We start from the raw sequence: 20,854 nt of genomic DNA, 5'->3' as shown, positions 1-20,854 counted from the left end.
AGTGAACCAAAAATCACATCATAATCTCATAGATTAGTCAAAAGCATAATCAAAGCAACTGATATAGAAACATAAATTCAAACACCTCAACGGTGTAGACCACTCAGGGTCACAATCAAGATCCATCACAATAAAAGATCAACAAGGTTGCATCCATCAAGATGACTTACAGAAGTCAAATGGGAGAGGCACTACATCACCTTCTCCCAAGCTTCATCAGATACCCTTTTGATGGATAGTTGTCTATGAAATAGACACCGAAAATGCCCAAAGAAAGCATCTTGAACTCTTCTGTAATGGAACTTACTGTTAGCTAGAGTGATTGTCATGTCCTCTAATTATGGTAATATATGTGAATTATTTTAAATAAATAAGCAGATTAAATTATTAGAGTAGATGACTATATATAAACATATTATAATTTCACGATGAATAAATATAATTGTAAAAATATAAAGTTAATAACAATACAATATTATAATCATATATAACAGTATCATACATATACCGTATTATAATAGCAATATTAAAGTATGAAATGATAATATAATATAATGATATTATGATGATTAAGATATATTTTAATATAGAAACATTATATTAATAAAAAATGGTATATTAATTTCTTTAAATAAATAATAAAAGTTTCTCTATGATAAATTGCTAATATATTATTAAGAATAATATATTATTTCTCAATGTAATAGTATATTAAAAGAAATATAGTTGATATATTATTAATATGTTATAACCTAATTATTAATATAATTATATTACAAATAAAATATTATTATTATTATATAATAAATGAAAAGGTACAACTCTTAGAATTAAAAACTATATATATAGAGTTTTAACATTGAGAAAGGGGGATTCAGTATGGAGAGTTATGGAGAAAAATAAAGGGAAAATACCAAAACAAGTCAGCAATTAGGAAATTGAAATAAATTAATGAAGTTTCCAGTTGGGGACATTACAGTGGTATTAGACTATGATCTGGCCATCCTATAAGCTTCAATAAAATCATCGAACAAGAAAGACACTCATCATCCATCATCCACAATAGCACAAAGACATTTATGAGAATATCTAAGAAATATTATTACGTAAATATATTAGATAATAATGGACTTGAGCATTCCAACTTCTGTCCAAGATTTAATGAACAACATACAAAGACGATAATTGAGGCATTGGTTAGAAAGATGCAAATGCATTATAAAGTATTAATTCATGGTATTAGAAGCACAAGTAACCAATAACAAAAATTACTCCAGAACAGACCATGGAGTGTAGGTTTGGAACACATCTAAAATCATTTTTTCCAATTCAACCCTAACTACAAAAGTACTATTCAACCCAATTCTTTCCGTGAGCATAGAGGATTAATTCATGACACATATACTTTTTTTGTGGAATATTAATTCTTAGGATATGATCATGCTACAATTGGAAATATTGATACAATAGCAAAAGAGATTAGATCAGGCAAGAATTATCATCATTTGGCACACAAATAATTCACAGGCCATTATTTGGATAATAAAACACAGCCAAATAATTGCTGCTGATAATAATGAAATATATGACACCTTAATTTCTATGGAGACATCGACAATGGTTATTTGTGTTGGGAAATTATAAGACTGATACCATCAAATGACTACAGAGAGTGGTCAGAACATCATTGAGAGATAATGTGCATCAAACAATCAGTAAAAGGCAGTAGAATGATATTGAAGGACTTCGATCACAACCGTTTCAATTGATGACTACGATTCCCAACTAGTTATACCCAGGTGCATATCTCTGAAATTTAATGGATGCATAGGTGATAGGAAAGGAACTAATGTTATCTTTTCAACATCAAGTCATTAGAATGAACACATATTATTCTCAATCAAATGTGGCCAACATTGCAGAAATGATCGCAACCATGAAGAAGGAAGAATAGTAATAGTATTGATTAAAATATGCAACGTATATAGGGAGGCAAGAAGGATAAATCTCTCCCACTTTACGCAAGAAAAGGCACACATATTTGTTATAGCCAAGACATAAAAAAGTATTCAGCTCCATGTTTTGAGAAGAGATAGAGCGATGAATCAACATTCTGTATAATTTATCTACCATTGCAATAAAGAATTTGAAGGGAATTATGCATCATGTTGAAGGATAAACCATGCGATAAAACCAACACCTCTTTGTAAGTGGAAGTCATGAAGGGAATTGAGTGTCAAAGAATGAATATACTGATTAAGCTAAAATTAGCATTCAATTACTGCAAATACAAGAACTTATGGTAATTGAAGGTTACAGGAAAACAAATTTTAAATCCATGACCATACAATAGATCACACACACTCCAATCTCAAATACTCCAACGTATAACAAAGCATGGTGTCTACTATGGTCGCTCTCTAAATGACTGAACCAATAAATGAGAGAAGGGGCAATAGTGTTCTTCAACAATGATAACAGTATGGGAGATTTACACACAGTGGCACATATATTAAAATAGATAGGAAGGAATGGAAAAAGTGGCTGAGAACATAAAAAGGAAAACCAAAATAGTATAAATGTTTCCAAGATGCGAAATTGCAATGTGATAAAGGTTTATTACACATCCAAGCATACAAGGTGGATGTGAAGTCCAAACTCAAGGAGACAAGCTTCAACAATCCAATTTATATCAATGTCCATCTAGTCATGGAGATGGCCCATCTAGTGTCCAAATGATATTAATAATTATTCAGGTATACTCTTGCCATTAGTAAGGAATTATACTATTTGGAATGCAAATACATTGAAGGATGTGACAAAACAAAGAAGAAGATATATTGTTGGTGCCTCTTGAAGACCATCTCGCATTGATAAGGACGAAGTTAATCACAACCAAACAAAGTAAAGAAATGTATGATAAATTAATTTTTATTTTATTTTTATGTTTCAAATTAAAGAAAAATAATATAAAAGGGAAATATAAATGTGATATAACACAAAAAGTTTAATGAGTGGTAATATAATTATTTCTTCAATCATTAATTATCAAAACAAAATGATTCAAAATAAATTGGAAATGTATGTTAATGAAGAAAGGATTAGGTAGGTAAGAGGGTAGGGTTGATCCCTAAGGCAAGAGAGGGATGTATTCCATTCTTGGGTTTAGGCTTATCAAGCTATGGGACCCCACTACTCTAGTAAGGCAGTCATTAAGAAGTAATAATTCTAAAATGATCCCAAGATTATGTTAATCAGTAAGAAACTAGGTGGGTAAGAGGGTAGGGCTGAGTCCTAAGGCAAGAGAGGTATATACCAACTCTTGGGTTTAGGTTTATTGAGCTATGGGACCCCACCACGATGTTTCAAGGACTGTGGTATGGTATAGCATCTAGGCATGGTGAAGGATCAAAGGTATCCATTTGAAAAGCGAGGACCAAGATCTTGTCAAGCCTTTAATGTGATTTCCTTCTCCAATCCTTTGGTGACCTAGCCTATACATACAATGTAATCGATAGGTTACAAATATATACATATATGAAGAATTTATTTCAATTAAATAATGCAATGATAATCTTTTAAATTGATTCCTTGGAAAAGTAGGATAATATTATAAACTCTTACAAGTAGGGACATTATAGTGGAGCTATTTTTCCTAATTAAAACTATTAGCTTCTTTTGAAAGTATACTTATATGTACTAACTTGTATTCCTTTGGTATAGGTATATGAATGTGTAGTAGTGATTTTGTGCTTGCAGTTTCATAATCAAGGAATTGCATAACATGTGTATTGTGTGTTTATTTCGTGCCTTCATATGTCTTCATCGTGTCTTAATGCATTAATGTGTCTTCTTCGTGTATGCTTTGTGCCTGCAAGTACTCGTATATTTACTTCATGCATTACGACATTAACTGCATGCATATCTTATGTATTCTTTCATCCTAGTGTATAACTTGTATATTGACTTCACAAGAAAGGTTTAGTGTAAACGGTCATTGCTTGAGGACAAACAATTTGAGGAAGGGTGAACTGTCATGTCCTCTAATTATGGTAATATAGGTGAATTATTTTAAATAAATAAATATATTAAATTATTAAAGTAAATGACTATATATAAACATATTATAATTTCATGATGAATAAATATAATTATAAAAATATAAAGTTAATAATAATATAATATTATCATCATATATAATAGTATCATACATATACCGTAGTATAATAGCAATATTAAAGTATGAAATGATAATCTAATATAATGATATTATGATGATTAAGATATATTTTAATATAGAAACATTATATTAATCAAAAGTTGTATATTAATTTCTTTAAATAAATAATAAAAGTTTCTTAGTGATAAATTGTTAATATATTATTTAAAAAAACGTACCTTTGGCAAAAGACTAAAAATGTCAACAAGCAAGCCACTTCAACATGCAAATTCAAATTTGGAATTTGGGAAAAATCAAAAAACATGAAAATGAACCATTTCATCATTTTTAAATGAAAAATACACTTTCCATGGCATCAAAATCAACAAGTGTAAAGCATCAAGCTAAAATATGCACAAAATCAACAAGATAAACACAAATTAATTAGCAAGAAGGAAAATGTCCACTTATATGATAATTGTGTGCCAAAAATGAAGGAGAAAGAAGCTCCAATGTTGAAAAATTCTCAAACAAACTTGGATCGTTTCAAACTTTGCAAAGAAGAATTCAAATGAGCAGCAAAAGAGGCGTTTTCCATGCACAATGTCAAAAATGTGCCCTAAAAATGCTCAAATTTCCAACATTTTTGTCAAATGCAAGTTCTTAAAACGTTTTTGGGTAAAATTGTGATTCAGATCTGCACTTTTACAAGTCATTTTTGTCATTGAGGAGCAAAAATGTGCTTTCCAATGACCAAGACATTCATCCAAAACACCAAACGCTTCTTCTTATGACAAAAACATGGATTCTAATGGCCCAAATTTGGGCGGTTTTGTCCAACATGTGACCCCAAAATATGTTAAAAAGAATCATTTTTGATGTGTATAGGGATGCCAAACGCATGGAAATGCATTCAAATGCACAAACGACCCTATAGCAAAGATTCCATCAATTTGGCTATGAGAGATTTGGAAATTTCAATAAAATACAGGTTCTTGGTGGGCACATGCATGAAGTTTTGCCTCAAATCTTAAAAAATGGGTTTATGAAAGGCAAATGCATATGCTTGAATGCAAAACGAACCTTTTGGAGGTATTTACGTGTTTTAAATATGCAATATAGACGCAAACACACCTTTAAGAGACCATTACATGTTTTAAAAACATGTAATGGGCTCTCCCAAGGCAAAAATGCACCTTTTTAGTGCATATGCATGTTTTAAAAATGTGCTTTTTGCCCAAAAACGGGTTTATGAAATGTGTTTGCATGTCTTTAGTGCAAAACACACATTTTTGGTGCAATTACATGTTTTAGTTACTTGCATATGCAACCCAAGGCAAAAAACACACCTTTTAGGTGCATATGCATAGAACATATGTAACTCAAGTTTTTGATGTCATTGCACATTTAAGTTGAGTTTACATGCATTTGCATCAAAAATGCTCCTTTTAGATGCTATTGCATTGCATATTTTTCTTATTTACGTATTGCACAACTTAAGTAATCAATTAAGCAAATGTCAATTAATTTTGATATAATATTACTTAAGTGGGACAAATTATATTTACATTATCATATTAACAATATAATGTGTAAATATCATTTAATAAGTAATATTTACTAGAGCATTTGATTTAAATATCAAAAATTAAATTGAACTATATAGTTAATGTAGTTACTTAAGTGAAAAATCAAAAAGCAAATTCAACTTAAAAATATAACATAAAGTGCACTATAGTTACTTTAAGTGAAAACTTAAATGATAAAGTAACTTAAAAACATAATATAAAGTGAATTTAAGTTATATTTTTTGAAAAGTGAATGTCAAATTAAAAATATAACATGATATTTTTAATTCGTGCAGTTGTATCAAAAATGTCCACTTTTTGGGCTCTAAATTGGTCATATCTTTTGATTGCCAACTCGGATTAAGCCATAAGATAGATCAAATCGAAGGAAAAATCGAAAGCAATGACTTGAACAAAACCAAAGGACTAAAAACCAAGAAACACACTAAAAAATGAAAGAAAAGACAATGAAGGCCTCAAAAATCAAGCATAGGCTCGACAAGTAGGAAAAATGCAAAAGACTTGACAAAAGCCTTCAGTAAGATGATTCATTATATCAATTTATGGTGCTTGATTGATCAATACAAACCATTTAAATAATGAAATAAGCTTAGAGAAATGCGAAACTAGTTTCCTACTGTTACTTACATTTTGTGGTGACAAAATGTAGGACAACAATCATGATCAGATCACTTCATATCAAGAGTTCGTGGACAAATTGATAGAGCAATTCAATAGGAAGGACCTTGAGTTATATGTTCAGGAGCTGACTCAACTACAATAGACAACTAGTGTGGAGTCCTTCATCAGTGAGTTTCAAAGACTTTCAGTAACGGTGTATGATATATCTGAGAGGAGGAGAGTCACGTTGTTTATAGAAGGCTTGATTGAGCCACTTAGAGGTTGGGTTAAGTCCTTGGACCCACCTTCACTTCAAGAGGCTATGAAGAAGGATAGGAATTTGGAGGCATCTGCACCTAGAGGCAAGTTTGCCTCAAATTCATCCTATGATAGAGCAGCCCCTAAGGAGGAAAAATCAGATTCTAAGTGTCCTATGGAAGCACCTTTGGACCAAGATACTATTAATGATTTGAGGAGGACTAAGCTATGCTTTTATTGTAGGAGACCTTATGATGTTACTCATGATTTCCCTACGAAACTTAAGGGCAAGAATAAGATGATGGAGTGGTACGATGATGAGCATAGTTCTGATCCTACAGGGCACCTAGTTGATTATGATTATGAGTTACATAGATCCATAAGTGAGGATGATGATGAAGTGGATGATTCCCATCTCAAGGTTGCCTATTTATCTAGCATGCGGAAAGAGCGAGCATTTAGGATGCATGGTCTTTTGGCGGGGCAGCGAGTGATTGCTTTACTTGATATAGGTGCCACACATAATTTTTATTGATGCCTGTTTGGTCACTATTAGAGGGATTCAGATTAAGGACTTTGAGGGACTGCGAGTTCAGGTGGCCGACAGTTACACCCTTATGTGTAACAAGATGATTTCAGATCTTCTAGTTAAGTTAAATACTTATGCTTTTAAGGCAGATTTTTATGTGGTGGATATGGGCAGCACAAATATTGTTCTTGGCATGGCATGATTGCATACTCTTAAAGACATTTACATAAACACAGAGAGGATAGAGATGATATTCATTAGGGATGGTAAACCACAGCTCCTTAAGGCTATGAGGAATGATGATTTCAAGTAGATCTCTCTTAGATGTATGTAACACTTGGTTCGCCATGAGGATGTGATTGATTGGGTAGTTGAGTGTACGATGATGCCCACTCTGGGTAGTATAGATTCAGCAGTTGAGGACGAAACATTATAAAAATGTTTAGTGATTTAACTTCGATAGACCACCTAACATAGTGATTTAGCACATTATAGATTTGGAGGAGGGCACTAAGGCCATTATGATCACACCTTACCGACACCTGAAGCAACTTAAGGATGAGATTGAGAAGACTATACAAGAGTTGCTAGATATGGGACACATCAGGCTAAGTAAGCTTCCCTTCGCTTCATTAGTTGTATTAGTGAAGAAGTATGGTATGCTCTGCATGTGGATTGATTACTAGATGCTTAATAAGAGGACTATTAAGAACCGGTATCCTATCCCTCAGATTGATGAGCTTATAGATGGGTTGCATGGGGCTCAGTTCTTCTCCAAGATTGACTTGAGATCAGGATACCATCAGATTTGAGTTAGAGAGAAGGATGTGGAGAAGATAAGCTTCAGGTGCCTTTGTAGTCATTTTGAGTTTCTTGTCAGCTATAAAGGTTTGCGTTGGTTTTCTTCAATGCCATCCTTGTCTATAGTAAGACCTGGGATGCTCATGTTGCTCATCTTGATATAGTATTGGATATTTTGGATAGAGCTTCATTGTACACCAAGGAGTCCAAGTGTGCACTTGGTATGACGGAGTTGCTATATTTGGGTCACATCATTAGTGCAAAGGGCGTTCGCATGGATCTTGATAAGATTCGTGTGATTTTGGATTGGCCTACACTAGAGAACCTGACACAGTTGAGAGGGCTCATTGGACTTTGTGCTTTCTACCATAGATTTGTGGCAGGGTTCTTGAGACACACAACTCCTCTTACCGATTTGAATCGTAAGGGTGCTTTCAGTGGACTCCTTAGGCACAAGAGTGCTTCAAGAAGTTCAAGGTGATTATGATTTCATGTTCTGTTTTAGCTTTTCTAGACTTCATGAGGCTGTTTGATTTGTACTGTGATGGCCTCAGGGGAGGATATTGGAGTAGTTTTATGCCAAAATCGCCATCCTAGCTTTCAAGAGAAAGAAGCTATGAGGCCTAAAAGGTCATTCAACATCTAACAAGGAGATGTTGGCCATTATGTATGCTTCAACCAAGTTCAAATAGTATTTGGTTAGCAACAAATTGTGTAGTAAGACATCATAACAACCTGAGTTAGTGGACTTGAATGAGAGGCAGTAGAAGTGGCTTAGTGAGTTACAGTCCTATGATTTCGATATCTATTGTATTAAGGGTACACAAAATGTTGTTGGTGACCCCCTTTCTCAGAGACCCCACTTGTGTTTGGTTACTGAGATTATTGAGGATTGGAGGCATATGATCATAGCTGAGTATGCAAGGGATCAGTGGGCTGCTAGTATTGTAGATGGCAGTATTCAGGACAACAACTATACCCTTGCAGACGAGTTGATCATTTACAAGGGGAGCATCTATCTTGTCCCAGGATTAAGTGTCCAAGAGATTATTCTTCGAGCCTTTCATGATTCACCCATGGCTGGTCATCTCGGATTCTTTAAGACATATAGACAGATTTGGGAGGTTTACATGGAAATTTGTTAGCAAAACAAATAGGAGCATACCTACCTTGCAAAGTTGCTGCAACCACTTCTTATTCTTGAGCAGAAGTGGCAGAGTATTTCTATTGATTTCATTGTGGGCTTGCCTAAAGCCCAAGTTAGAGATTGCATCTATGTGGTGGTGGATCAACTCACTAAGTACGTTCACTTTTTCCCTACCATCATTGCATATTTAGCAGTGCAGTTAGCAAAGTTGTTCTTCTGAGAGGTGTTCAGTTTGCATGGCTTACCTCGGACTATAGCAGCGACTGGGATAGTAGTCACTTTTGGCAGGGGGCTTTCAGATTATGCAGGACAAAGTTGACTCAGAGAACGAGTTATCTCCCTTAGACTGACGACCAGAATGAGATTGTGAATAAGTGGGTGGAGGGCTATTTGTAGAATTATGTTTCTTCTCATTAGAGGGCTTGGGTGAAGTTGATTCATCTATGTGAGAACTATTATAATTGCACTTACTACATGACGATACAAATGACCCTGTTTAGAGCTGTGTACGGTTATGATCCTCCGAGTTTCATGGACTTGCTTTACAGTGATAGTAGAGTGCCTAGCGTTGGTGATACGTCACAGGACATTATGAGGACATTTTAAGGATAATATTCAATGTGCACAAAATTAGTAAAAGTAGTATGTTGATCAAAGGACAACTTGCTCCTCTTAGGTGGACGATATGGTTTATTTGATGCTGCAGCTGTATAGACAGTCTTCCATCAGGAAGAGTGGAGCTAAGAAACTTAAGACTCAGTTTATGGTCCCTTCCACATGGTGAGGCGTATTGGTGAGGTGGCATACAAGTTCGATCTGCTCGATGAGAACAAGTTCATAGCGTGTTTCATGTTTCATGCCTCAAGAAGGTGCTAGGCAGACAAGTAGTTCCATCTCCTATTTTAACCTTGTTGGATGATAGGGGAGGCTTGAGTTGATCCTTGAGGCGATTTTGGATGCTAGGGAAAGATAGCTGCGATGGAGGACTATTAAAGAGTTTTTGGTTAAGTGGCAGGGACTTCAAGATGAGGACACCACTTGAGAACCTGAGGATATACTTCAGCACTCCAGATTGTGATTGCTTGGGGACAAGCAATCTTGGGGAGGGAGGATTGTAATGTCCCCGATTCAGCAGGTTCCTGTAGCCAGTGTTGGTCAGATAATCGTCGTGACCCTCATGAATTGACAATGAGACTTGAGGGGTCTTAGTTGTGGACTTGCTATTTTTAGTAAGTCTATTTTTGGTTGGTTGCTATTTTTGGCAGTGCAGGGTGGGCACAGTTGTTGGTTGTCACCTTCTCAGTCATTTGCATAGGATGGAGTTATTAATTGGTGCTCATATTTATTGCATTATTATGAGACTTCATTATAATTATTGCACTTTATCTAATTATATGTTATAAAATGATGTCGTGAGGCTGAAGCTTCTCTAGTGAAATGTGTGATGATGAAGCTAAGTTGCACAAATGAGATTATAAATAGGGCTCTCATTTGGAGAATTAATCATCCATTGAATTATTGATTATCTTGATATTTGCTGAGGGTTGGAATCTGTGAATTCTCAAAATTCTACAGAATTGTGCTCCAAATTGTTGCTGAGGTATAACAATTAGATACAGCTTCTCATTTGTGGCTATTGTAATCGAGAAGTTGATTTGTGTTAATGATTTTGCTTAGTTCTTAGTTCCATTTGTGAAGAGGCAATTGAGAGTTCTTGCAATTGTGTGCCCTGCGATTTCTGGTTAGGAGTTTAAGCTGCACAATAGAGGCGCAGTATACTAGGAATGGACAGTGTTTGATTATTTTAGAGGCCGGCATTTGAAGTTACAACCATTCGGGGCCTGCATTAGTTCTCTTTGAGACTGTGCTGAAGGAATTAAGGCTCACATTGATGCACCTGGGCATGTGGAATTGCTACAGCAGGTGGCATTTGATATAAGCGACCTGTGTGACATTGGAGTTAATCATCATAGCCTGCATTTCCTTTGCAAAGCCATGCGAATATTGGTAAAGCCGTGGAATTGCCCCTTCTATCATTTTGGTGAACAACCACATCATTTCCAAGGCAAATTCTGCATTATCAGGCCTGTGTTGCAATTAGGGAGAAAGGTTTTGAAGGGAATCAACTCAATCAGGTTCCTATTTGTTATTTGTAATCCTTTCTTTATCTACATAATGAGACTGCTCAGTTCAGCATTTGTATAGATTGACTATTAGAATTTCATTTCAGCATTTTCCATTTATGCATTTATATTCCAAAACAAAAAATAAAAAAGTCAGAAAACAACAAAATACCCAAAAAGAAGAAGAAAACATTTAACTATTTTTCACCAGCAAAGCCAGAAGAGCCAACTTGGGCTCCTTACAGACTATAAAACGTTCATGATTGTTCCCAAAACTCTTGTATTCATAATAAACATTAATGTTATTTAATGTTTTACAAATATATATTAACATGTGATCTGACTAGTGGTTAATTATGATTAAACTACTATAATTGTAAATGTCTCATATAAGTTATCAGTCATTGTGCTATGAAAGGCTATGGGAGGTCGTCTTGTGATAACCATTACAACCATTCTAATTTAATGGTAATGACATTTCTATATCCTCTTTCTTTCTTGTCTGTATGTATTTTCTCTCTTGACGTGGTTTTGACTTATTTTGAGTAGTCATTAGTAACATTTAAAAATATCAAGTCATGTCATACTACATTTTGTGTTTTATCAGAGATCATTGTTATGTTCCTTAGGAGTAAATTGCTCATTTCCTTAAGAGTGTGTTTTAAGGCATATCACCATGCCTAAAATATACATACATTTCCACATATGGATATGCATAAACCATGGTGAAAATCTATGCATATAAATCAAGTATCAGAATTTTTGTCATTTGTAATGCCCCTTTTAAAAGCGAAATTGATTTGCGAACAATTTGCCTATTTTCGAGTTTTTAGGCCAATTGGTGAGGAAGGGAGAAATCCAAAGTTCTTGTAGAGAATAGGATTGGTCAAGCAGAAGTATTGTTCATGGGAGTGAGTTAAGTTGGTCTTAATGAATCTCTGGATGCTCCAAGAATTAATTTCCAGTCTTTTTGGTATCTCTCCAAACCTTTTTGAGAAGTATGCTACTTTTAGAAAGTTGCCTAGTTGCTTCGGTTCATCATCTTAAGGCTTCAGGGATACATTGGTGTAATCAGTATTGTATATTAGTGTCATTTGTTACTTTCTGCAATTTGAATAAATTATTGTGTGTTAAAATAATTCTTCTTGAGCTGTGCATAAAATATGAAATGATTTTGAATGCTAATGGCTGCTGCAAAAAGTTATCACACAAACATTTGAACTTGGATGCAAATCTTTCTGTAACTTTGTGCCTTATGGAGATTCATTCATTCCAAGTTATTATAGACCTTCCATTTCTAGATTGACATTATCTAGTAATCTTCTAATATTTCTTATTGATCTCAACATGCTCTCACAATGATCTCTTAAAAGTGATTTCCATTGGCAATTACATGTGTTCCACTTGAAATTAATACATTACTTTTGTTTGTCTTCCTAAGATACTACATTTCTTTCTGTAGTCACTTGCAACCCATGTAAAGTGAGTTTTAATTTTTACATTTTTGAAAGATGAAACAAATATGTTTCTCTTGTCTCTTCCATAGCAAACATAGTATTTGTATATAGTGTATACAGCATGGAGGCATAGTCTCTATATGCTCTACTTCTGTTGACACAAATCAGGCATGGTCGATACACATCTTTTGCATGTCAGGTTGGTCTTTTCTGCATTTTCTGCTATTTTAAAAAGCATATTGGTCTCAATAGGTACTAATTACATGTAATGCAAAGAACAGATGATGTCTGTTCAAAATCTAGATATGTGAAAAAAATTCCCTCTTTTAATGGTATGGACAATATGTCCATTAGTTATCTTGGTCTAGCCAAGAAGCTAGTGTATTCACTCCCCCGATTCACAGAAACTCAACTCCTACTATTTTACACAAGCTGTGTTAGCAGGAGAGGCATGCCTGCAATTTTTGACATGGACAATTTTGGCAAGTGTTCTATCTTACCACTAGTCGCAGGTTGATAAACTGAAAGAAAAACCCATTTTGTTCATATATATTGCCAACTTGTGTATGAAATCTCTCTCTCTCTCTCTCTCTCTCTCCCTCTCTCTCCCCCTCTCTATAATATTGCCTTTGTTGGCAGACAATCTTGCAGAAGTTGACTTAATTATTTATTTTTGGAACAAATTGAATGGCTGATAGTTGCATGCATCATCTTCTTAAGATTTGGGATTTGAAAGGTAAAAATTCTTGTTCATCTTTTTCTGGTCTGAGACAAATTTCAGGGATTTAATTCTTTTGCAGGGTGACCAAAAAGCTCCTGGCATTATCCTCTTGGCAATTGAGCATGTCTTCAAGATAATTCAAGAGGTATGTAGTGCCTGGACAGACTTTGGGATAGCTAATACGGAGTAAATTCCATAGTTCATGTAGTTACTGTATGTTACAGCACGTATTTCCCATTCTCTTTTGTATCCTTAAAATCCTATGTAATATCCTGAAGACATTGGTGAGATCAGCCCTGAACCCCATGAATTTAAATATTACAAGCCTGTGGAGTTTTACCTATGAGAATGGTTTTGTCTTTTTAAATTCTACTTAAGATTTCTGGTTCTTTTAACATTACATTTTAAGTTATTGAACATAAGAAAACTCACTTCAACAGATACTGAAAACCATATGGTTGAAACAAGTCTGTTTCGGGTTCACACATAATTGACATGATTATCTTTGAAGATATGTTCTTTGATTTATTTATGATCATAGCTATAGATTTCAATTTTTTATAGATAATCATCTGGCTAAAGGTGTCAATAAAGGCAGTGGGCATTGTTATGTTCTTTCAGTCCCTTAGACCCTCTTTGTGGTCTCTCGTTGGACATTAATAAACTTATCTCATCTTATCTGTGACTATCTGAAAACTGCTTTGACTTTTATCATTCTTCCTGCTAGACTATCTACCATATTCTGAAATGATTGTAGACTGTCACCTTTTCCATAGGAAGGTCACGGTCTCTCTCAGCGCTCTCTGTTGGACATCTTTTAAAGCTTTCATTGGAAATGATAAGTATCAAGTTTCAAGAGACAAACTGTTGAAAATCTCATATCTATATTCTAAACCAACCCTTATTAAACTAAAACTTAGTTTGGAGTGTCAGATTAATAAGTATCAATCGTATGTGTTTGAAATGGATCGTTCACAGTATTTTGAGGAGTGGCTGGGGCATGGACTTGCTTTCCCCTTCAGCTATGATCAACTGGTTCATAGTATAGGTTTAATGAATTATTTTTAATAATATTAAATAATAATTAGGTAAGAGCCTACAACACAAAGATAAATTATGAACCTTTCATCTGGGAGGTCTTGGGTTCGGGTCTATAACACATTATAAAAATAATAATATGATCTCAACAAATAATAAATAATATGGGCTTTGGCTCATTGCCTAAAATAAAAATAAAAATTGTAATATCATTATTAAAATTAGTATTTATATGAAAGGAAGTTGGAGTAAATTGATGAGGGAAAATAAAAAAAAGAAAAGTGAACATCAAAGACATCATTTATTTAAAATTCACAAGCAATCTTTTTGTTGTTGTTTATGGACAAATAAAAAAATTTTGGCCAACATTTTTGTAAGTCACTATGACCACAACTTACAAACTTGTGACTTTAGGCAACGTCTTATGAGATTTATCTCTCCTCTTAGTAATAAGGGAGGCTCCCTTCTTACCATTGGTGGCTCCAATAGAAACTTAACTGAAATTACCAAAAGGGTGGTTCTCTTAGTCAATTCCTCTTTTTTCAGGAATGATTTTGCAAACTACAACTTTCAAACTTAACAAAAAGATCCTATTTCTACGAGAATACCGGTAGCTTGGGGGTTGATGGAAGAACAACTCCAAAGACAACATTCTACTTTTATATGTTTTGGAATAACTATAGGAGCCCAAAGTCTCCTGCGATTATCCAGAATTAGGATTCAAGTAGAATAACTAGTAAGACACAAAGTCTCTTATCAGATACTCTCAAACGTAATAAATGTTAAGTTTAATTGATCTCTGATAGATAAAATTGTTACAATAAATATAAGAACAATGGAACTCTTACTTGTATTACTGTAGAGCAGAGTTGCCCTCCAATTACTGATGATCTCTGATTTTGTATGCAAAATCTACTTCTTCAACTATTGCTGATAATGTGAGATGTATACTGTATGTAACAATGACCCTGCAGATTAGATAATAAAGAAAGTGCTGATGATTATTTGAATACAGTTCGCTGAGTCCAAGATGCCATATATTGATGTTATTCTAAAGCGATCTAATTACCCAAATATATATCTAGCAGCGAAGGGTCATGATCCCTATAGAGTCATGGCTCTACATGGCCTTTGGCCACAAAGAGTCGTGCCTCTATGATGGCATGACCAATAACTGCCTTGTTAACACAATGTAATCTTAAACATGATGTAGTCAGCAATCACAAGTAATATTGCCGCTACTTGCGATGTTTGATAATATCATAACCTCTACTGATATATAATGCAATCAGTCGATGTTCTCTCAGCCGATAATGTTATTGGTTGAATCCAAACAATATACATATATATGTGTGTGTGTGTGTGTGTGTGTGTGTGTGTATGTATGTATAAGTAACTACAATGAGCATTTATTTGAGAACATAAATACATATTAGTATATTAAACAAGCATCATTTACTTCTACTGATGCTAAAACATTAACACTCCCTCTTTAGCAAGGGAGAAGTAATACACCATTTGAATTTCAGAGTGGAATACTTGATCACTTTATCTGATCTTAACACTATGAAACAATGACTAGTCAGATAACAAAAATCACCAAGCTATGAACACTATCATAATGTACATTATGATCTCTAATTGTCCGAAACAATATCTAGAGTAAACATGATGATAATGTTATCTATGATCTCTAATTGCCCGAAGCAATGTCTAGTGATGTTCATAGTAATAACATGAAATTTTTTTTACTCATGATTTCTAATTGCCTGAAGCAATGTCTAGAGATGTCCATGATAATAACATGAGTTCATTATCTATGATCTCTAATTGCCCAAAGCAATGTCTAGAGATGTCCATGATAACAGGCCTATCATTTACAAGATCGTCACCTTGTAAATAATTACCTTCTGAATAAATATGTCTATGAAAGATCATCACCTTTCATTACATATCTAATGCAACTAAACAACAATAGAAGCATAAACTCACGTGAATTAAAATTTTTAATTTAATATTCAATATTACAAATTAATCATACCAAGTTTTTCTCTGAAGTATTTCAACTTCACTTTAGTAAGAGGCTTGGTAAAGATATCAACTGTTTGCTCATTAGTATAGATGTACTCTAGTTGAATGATTCCTTGATTCACCATATCTTGAATGTAGTGGTAAGGAATTTCAATATGTTTGGAGTGATTGTCGAAAACTGTATTGGTTGAAAGCTTGATGCAACTTTGATTATCACAATGAATCAACATGGGCTTCAATGGTCTTTTGAACAAATCTGCTAACAACTTCCATAGCCTTATCGCTTCTCTAGCACCCAAAGAAGATGCAATGTATTATGCTTCTATGGAACTTAATGCAATTGAAGTCTGTTTTCTGCTGGACCAAGAAACCATTCCAGGATCCTAGACTGAAGCAATATCTAGAAGTACTCTTATGCTCAATAGGATTGCTTGCCCAATTAGAATCTGAATATCCATGAAGTTCAATGTTGACTTTATCATATTTGATTCCCATTCCAATAGTACCCTTTAGATATCTCAAAATGTATTTAGTTGCATGTAGATGTATCTTCTTTGGTGCACACATAAACTGACTCAAGGTGTGAGTAGCATAGCATATGTTAGGACGAGTATTAACCAAATACGTTAAAGATCCAATAATCTGCCTGTAGTAGGTAGAATTTGTAGGTTCTGATTTGATCATGTTATCCTTCGACTTGTGTAGGTTTACTTCTATAGGAGTAGCCGATGGTTTACATTACATCATTCCAAATTTTGTTACAATGTCGACTGTATATTTTCCTTGATTCAGAAGAACATAGTTATCTTGTTGCCAGACTTCTAATCCAAGAAAGTAGTGAAGTAGACCTAAGTCTTTCATTTCAAACTCTGTTGTGAGTTCTTTTTTGCATTTCTTTATGAGATGTTCCTCACCTGTTATCAACAAATCATCAACATATAACACAAGAATAATCATATCATCACCATCTATTTTGAAATATAAGTTGGGATCAGCTTCATTTTTGGAATATCCTAACTTCATTAGATAGTTGTCTATCCTTACATACCACACTCTGGGAGCCTTTTTGAGACCATAAAGTGCTTTCTTTAATTTACAAACATGAGTTTTGCTGTCATGAGTACTGAATCCTTCTGGTTGCTCGATATAGACTTCTTCAATCTTGCCATTAAGGAACGCTGTTTTGACATCCATTTGATGAACCTTCCATGCCTTCGATGCTGCAATAGCCAAGATGGTTCTGACTGAAGTATATTTAGCAACTGGAGCAAATGTTTTTTCATAATCGATGCTTTCTTTTTGTGAGAAACCCCATCCTACAAACCTGACTTTGTACTTTTCAATGCTGCCATTAGATGCATGTTTAATTTTAAACAACCATTTGGAAGAACCAACTGATTTGTTCTTAGGTCTTGGTACAATATCCCATACATCATATTTTTAATATAGAGTTATATTCTTCAACCATTGCTTCTTTCCAAGATTGACTTGAAAGTGCTTCTTTAACACTGGAAGGTTCTGTTTTTATAAGTTCAGTTAACAATGCAACATAACACGATTGATTTCTTGTTCTTTTGCTCTCTCGAATCACTTCATTAGGTTCAACCTAATTTTCTTCTATCATTTTCCTAGCCCAAAGTGGCCTCTTTTTATTATTGACATTTTCATAATCTTCATGATTAGACATAGTGGAAGAAGATGGTTCAATATTATTCTCCCTCTCAATTTCTGCTTGTTAATTTTCATCTACTTCGAGAATAGATTCAGTAATGGATTCATCACTGTTTTTAGAAATATTAAAGGCAATATCTTCTTCAAATTTCACATCTCTGCTAGTCTCAATTGTTTTTTGACCTGGAATGAAGACCCTATATCCTTTTGTAGTTTCACCATATCCAATAAATATCCCCTTGTTCCTGGAAGGTTCTAGTTTTGTTTTTTTCTCTTTAGGAATTTGGATATAAACTGGACATCCAAATATTCTTAGATGGCTTAGATTAGGTTTAATGCCTGTGAATACTTCTTCTGGAGTGGTGTTCTCTAATATTGAATGTGGACATTTGTTTTGAATGTAAATTGCAGTATTAGATGCTTCAACCCAAAAGGAAGTATGAAGGTTTTGATTGTGCATCATTGCTCTGGCAGATTCAACAATTGATCCATTTTTACGTTCAACAATTCTATTCTGTTGAGGATTATAAGGTACAAGAAACTCTTTCTTAATCCCAACAGTAATGCAGAAATTCTTAAAAATATCAGACATGTATTCACCTCCATTGGCTGACCTTAGTGTTTTAATTTTTTGTCCTAACGGATTTTCAACTAAGGCTTTGAACTCTTTGAATTTTGATAAAACTTCAGCTGATTCTTTTTGTTTCAGAAAATAGATCCAAGTTCTTCTAGAGTAATCATTAATAAAAATTACAGAGAAGAAGCACCCATTAAGAGAAGGTACAGACATAGGACCACAAAGATCAGTGTGGATCAGTTCAAGAATGCATTTAGATTTGTGAACACTTTTAGGAAATGATTGTTTAATATTTTTACCTAAAGCACATCCTTTGCAAAAACTTAAATGATCAGTTTTTAGACTAGGTAAACCTTTTACAATTTTTCCTATGGATGACAATGGATGATAGTGAAAGTGACCTAGCCTCCTATGCCAAATTTCAGTGGAATTTGAAGTTTCATGACTAAGAGCTAGGTTTTGATTATTACAAAGTTTATAAAGACTTCCATCTCTAATTCCGATGGAAATGACTTTCTTAATATTAGAGTTCTTGGGCCAAGATAGAACTTTGTCCTCTTGAAATGTGACTCTGAAACCTTGATCAACAAGACCAAAAATAGAGACTAGGTTTCTCTTTATTTTTGGTACATATAAAACATTTTTGTGAAAGATCCCTGATGGATCTCCTTTGCTGATCTGCTCTAATTTTATATTTTTCAATTTGTTTTCCCTGTTTATTAAAATTTTCTTGCAGAGCTAGATAGAAGTTGCAGAAGGGTTTGATTGTTTTATATTTTTGATGATTTTTCAATAAGTAATAACAGAAGTACAATAACATGAACTAGTTCTGAAAATGTATTCGAAATACATTTAAAGTAAAGTTGCTTCAGGCAGATTTTTTTGAACGTACGCCTAATATGTAACCAGATGAAGATTTACAATAATATCCAGATGATTACAACCAAGAATAAAGCCAACCTGAAGGCATTAAGGTGGAATATGAGCCAAGAAGGAAGCTACGGCTAGAATCCAGCTCTCAAATGCTGTATGTGAAAAAGTAGATGGCTGCTAGGCGTGGCCGTACAGTTGCAAAGTGCCCACAAGTGGGTAAAATACCCAAACCCCAACTAAAAATTTGACTTAGTATTGCGTTTCCCAGAAGAAACAATGCACAATCTCCAAGATGCTTCTGACTGCAAGAATCCAGACCGTTGTTTTAGGGGCTACGACCCAAACAGGCAAAGCAAGTGGGTTTGGCGTCCCGAATGCTGAAAGCTCTATTAGAGCCCAACACACAAATCCAAGATGTAATATGTCAATAATGCCTTTGAACTTTATCTTTACCTCATTATAACCAACCAAACTTAGCTCAAACCCTAAAAGTGTCCCCATGTGGCGTTGGGTTATAAAATAATATATTTCGCATTTTTAAAGTGGTCAAGTATCTAGAAAATGACCTTTTTCCCAATAGAAAGAAATCCGTTCACCGAAATGCTCTAAGTCAAAAGAGAAATATTTAGAAAGTTTCAAGAACTTTCCAACGAGCTATTACACCAAGGGATATTCACCCAGAGGAGGCCAAAAAACCCTTATTACTTCAAAATGGCTATAACTTAGCCTTATTTAAATTATTAAAATGCTAACTTAGGAGAATATTTAAATATATTAAAATATTTCCCAAATAGAGAATTAATAGCCAAAACACCTCTACAAGGTGAAACTGAACTCGTCACCTCCATTAACTGATACCGAACCTCCATTGACTGATGCCGGATAATTTGAAATAACTGACAATCTCAAACTCAAAATTAGGGATACTCTTAAAAAATAGGAACATCTCTGAGTCTCCTGAAACTGAAACCATAGAATGATCTCGTAGAGACTCAAGACTATAACCCATCTCCACCTCCTAAAATGTAGGAAACTCCTCCTATAATTAAGGAACTGCTCTCAACCACCCTCCTACTGTCTGAAACTCTAGATCCGAACACTATATACCCTAACTGAGTCTCTAAACACAAGCAATGAACAAACTCCTGTTGTGCCACTCTGATATACACTCTTGGGTGTGTGAAATGAAGCAACACATCAAGGATCACCACTCTGATATACACTAATTTTATGAATTTCTTTACACTTCAAAATGATGCTTATTGAACTTAGTACTATTA

General features: G+C 34.2%; 1 protein-coding gene and 1 long non-coding RNA gene across 10 annotated transcripts in view; one reads left to right on the top strand and one right to left on the bottom strand.

Moving 5' to 3' along the window:
- Positions 1-20,854, top strand: part of LOC149578099 (kinesin-like protein KIN-7E, chloroplastic) — a 377,239-nt gene that overhangs the window by 44,720 nt on the left and 311,665 nt on the right. For 8 of the 9 annotated variants that reach the window (XM_089827536.1, XM_089827546.1, XM_089827542.1 and 5 more), the window contains exon 5: positions 13,464-13,529. In XM_089827536.1, the coding sequence (XP_089683662.1) occupies positions 13,464-13,529 (66 nt within the window). Of the gene's footprint in view, positions 1-13,444; positions 13,530-20,854 lie in introns of all 9 variants that reach the window. The other variant, XM_089827553.1, reaches the window with a different exon arrangement.
- LOC149578100 (uncharacterized) overlaps positions 1-20,854 on the bottom strand; it is a 383,937-nt gene that overhangs the window by 68,314 nt on the left and 294,769 nt on the right. The window lies entirely within an intron of this gene.

The sequence above is a fragment of the Cupressus sempervirens genome, chromosome 1 (genome assembly GCF_028749045.1).
Source record: "Cupressus sempervirens isolate cs-2001-9-10 chromosome 1, ASM2874904v1, whole genome shotgun sequence".
NCBI classification, from domain to species: domain Eukaryota; kingdom Viridiplantae; phylum Streptophyta; class Pinopsida; order Cupressales; family Cupressaceae; genus Cupressus; species Cupressus sempervirens.
Note: the sequence above shows the minus strand (reverse complement) of the source record. Positions and strands in the feature narration are given on the sequence as shown.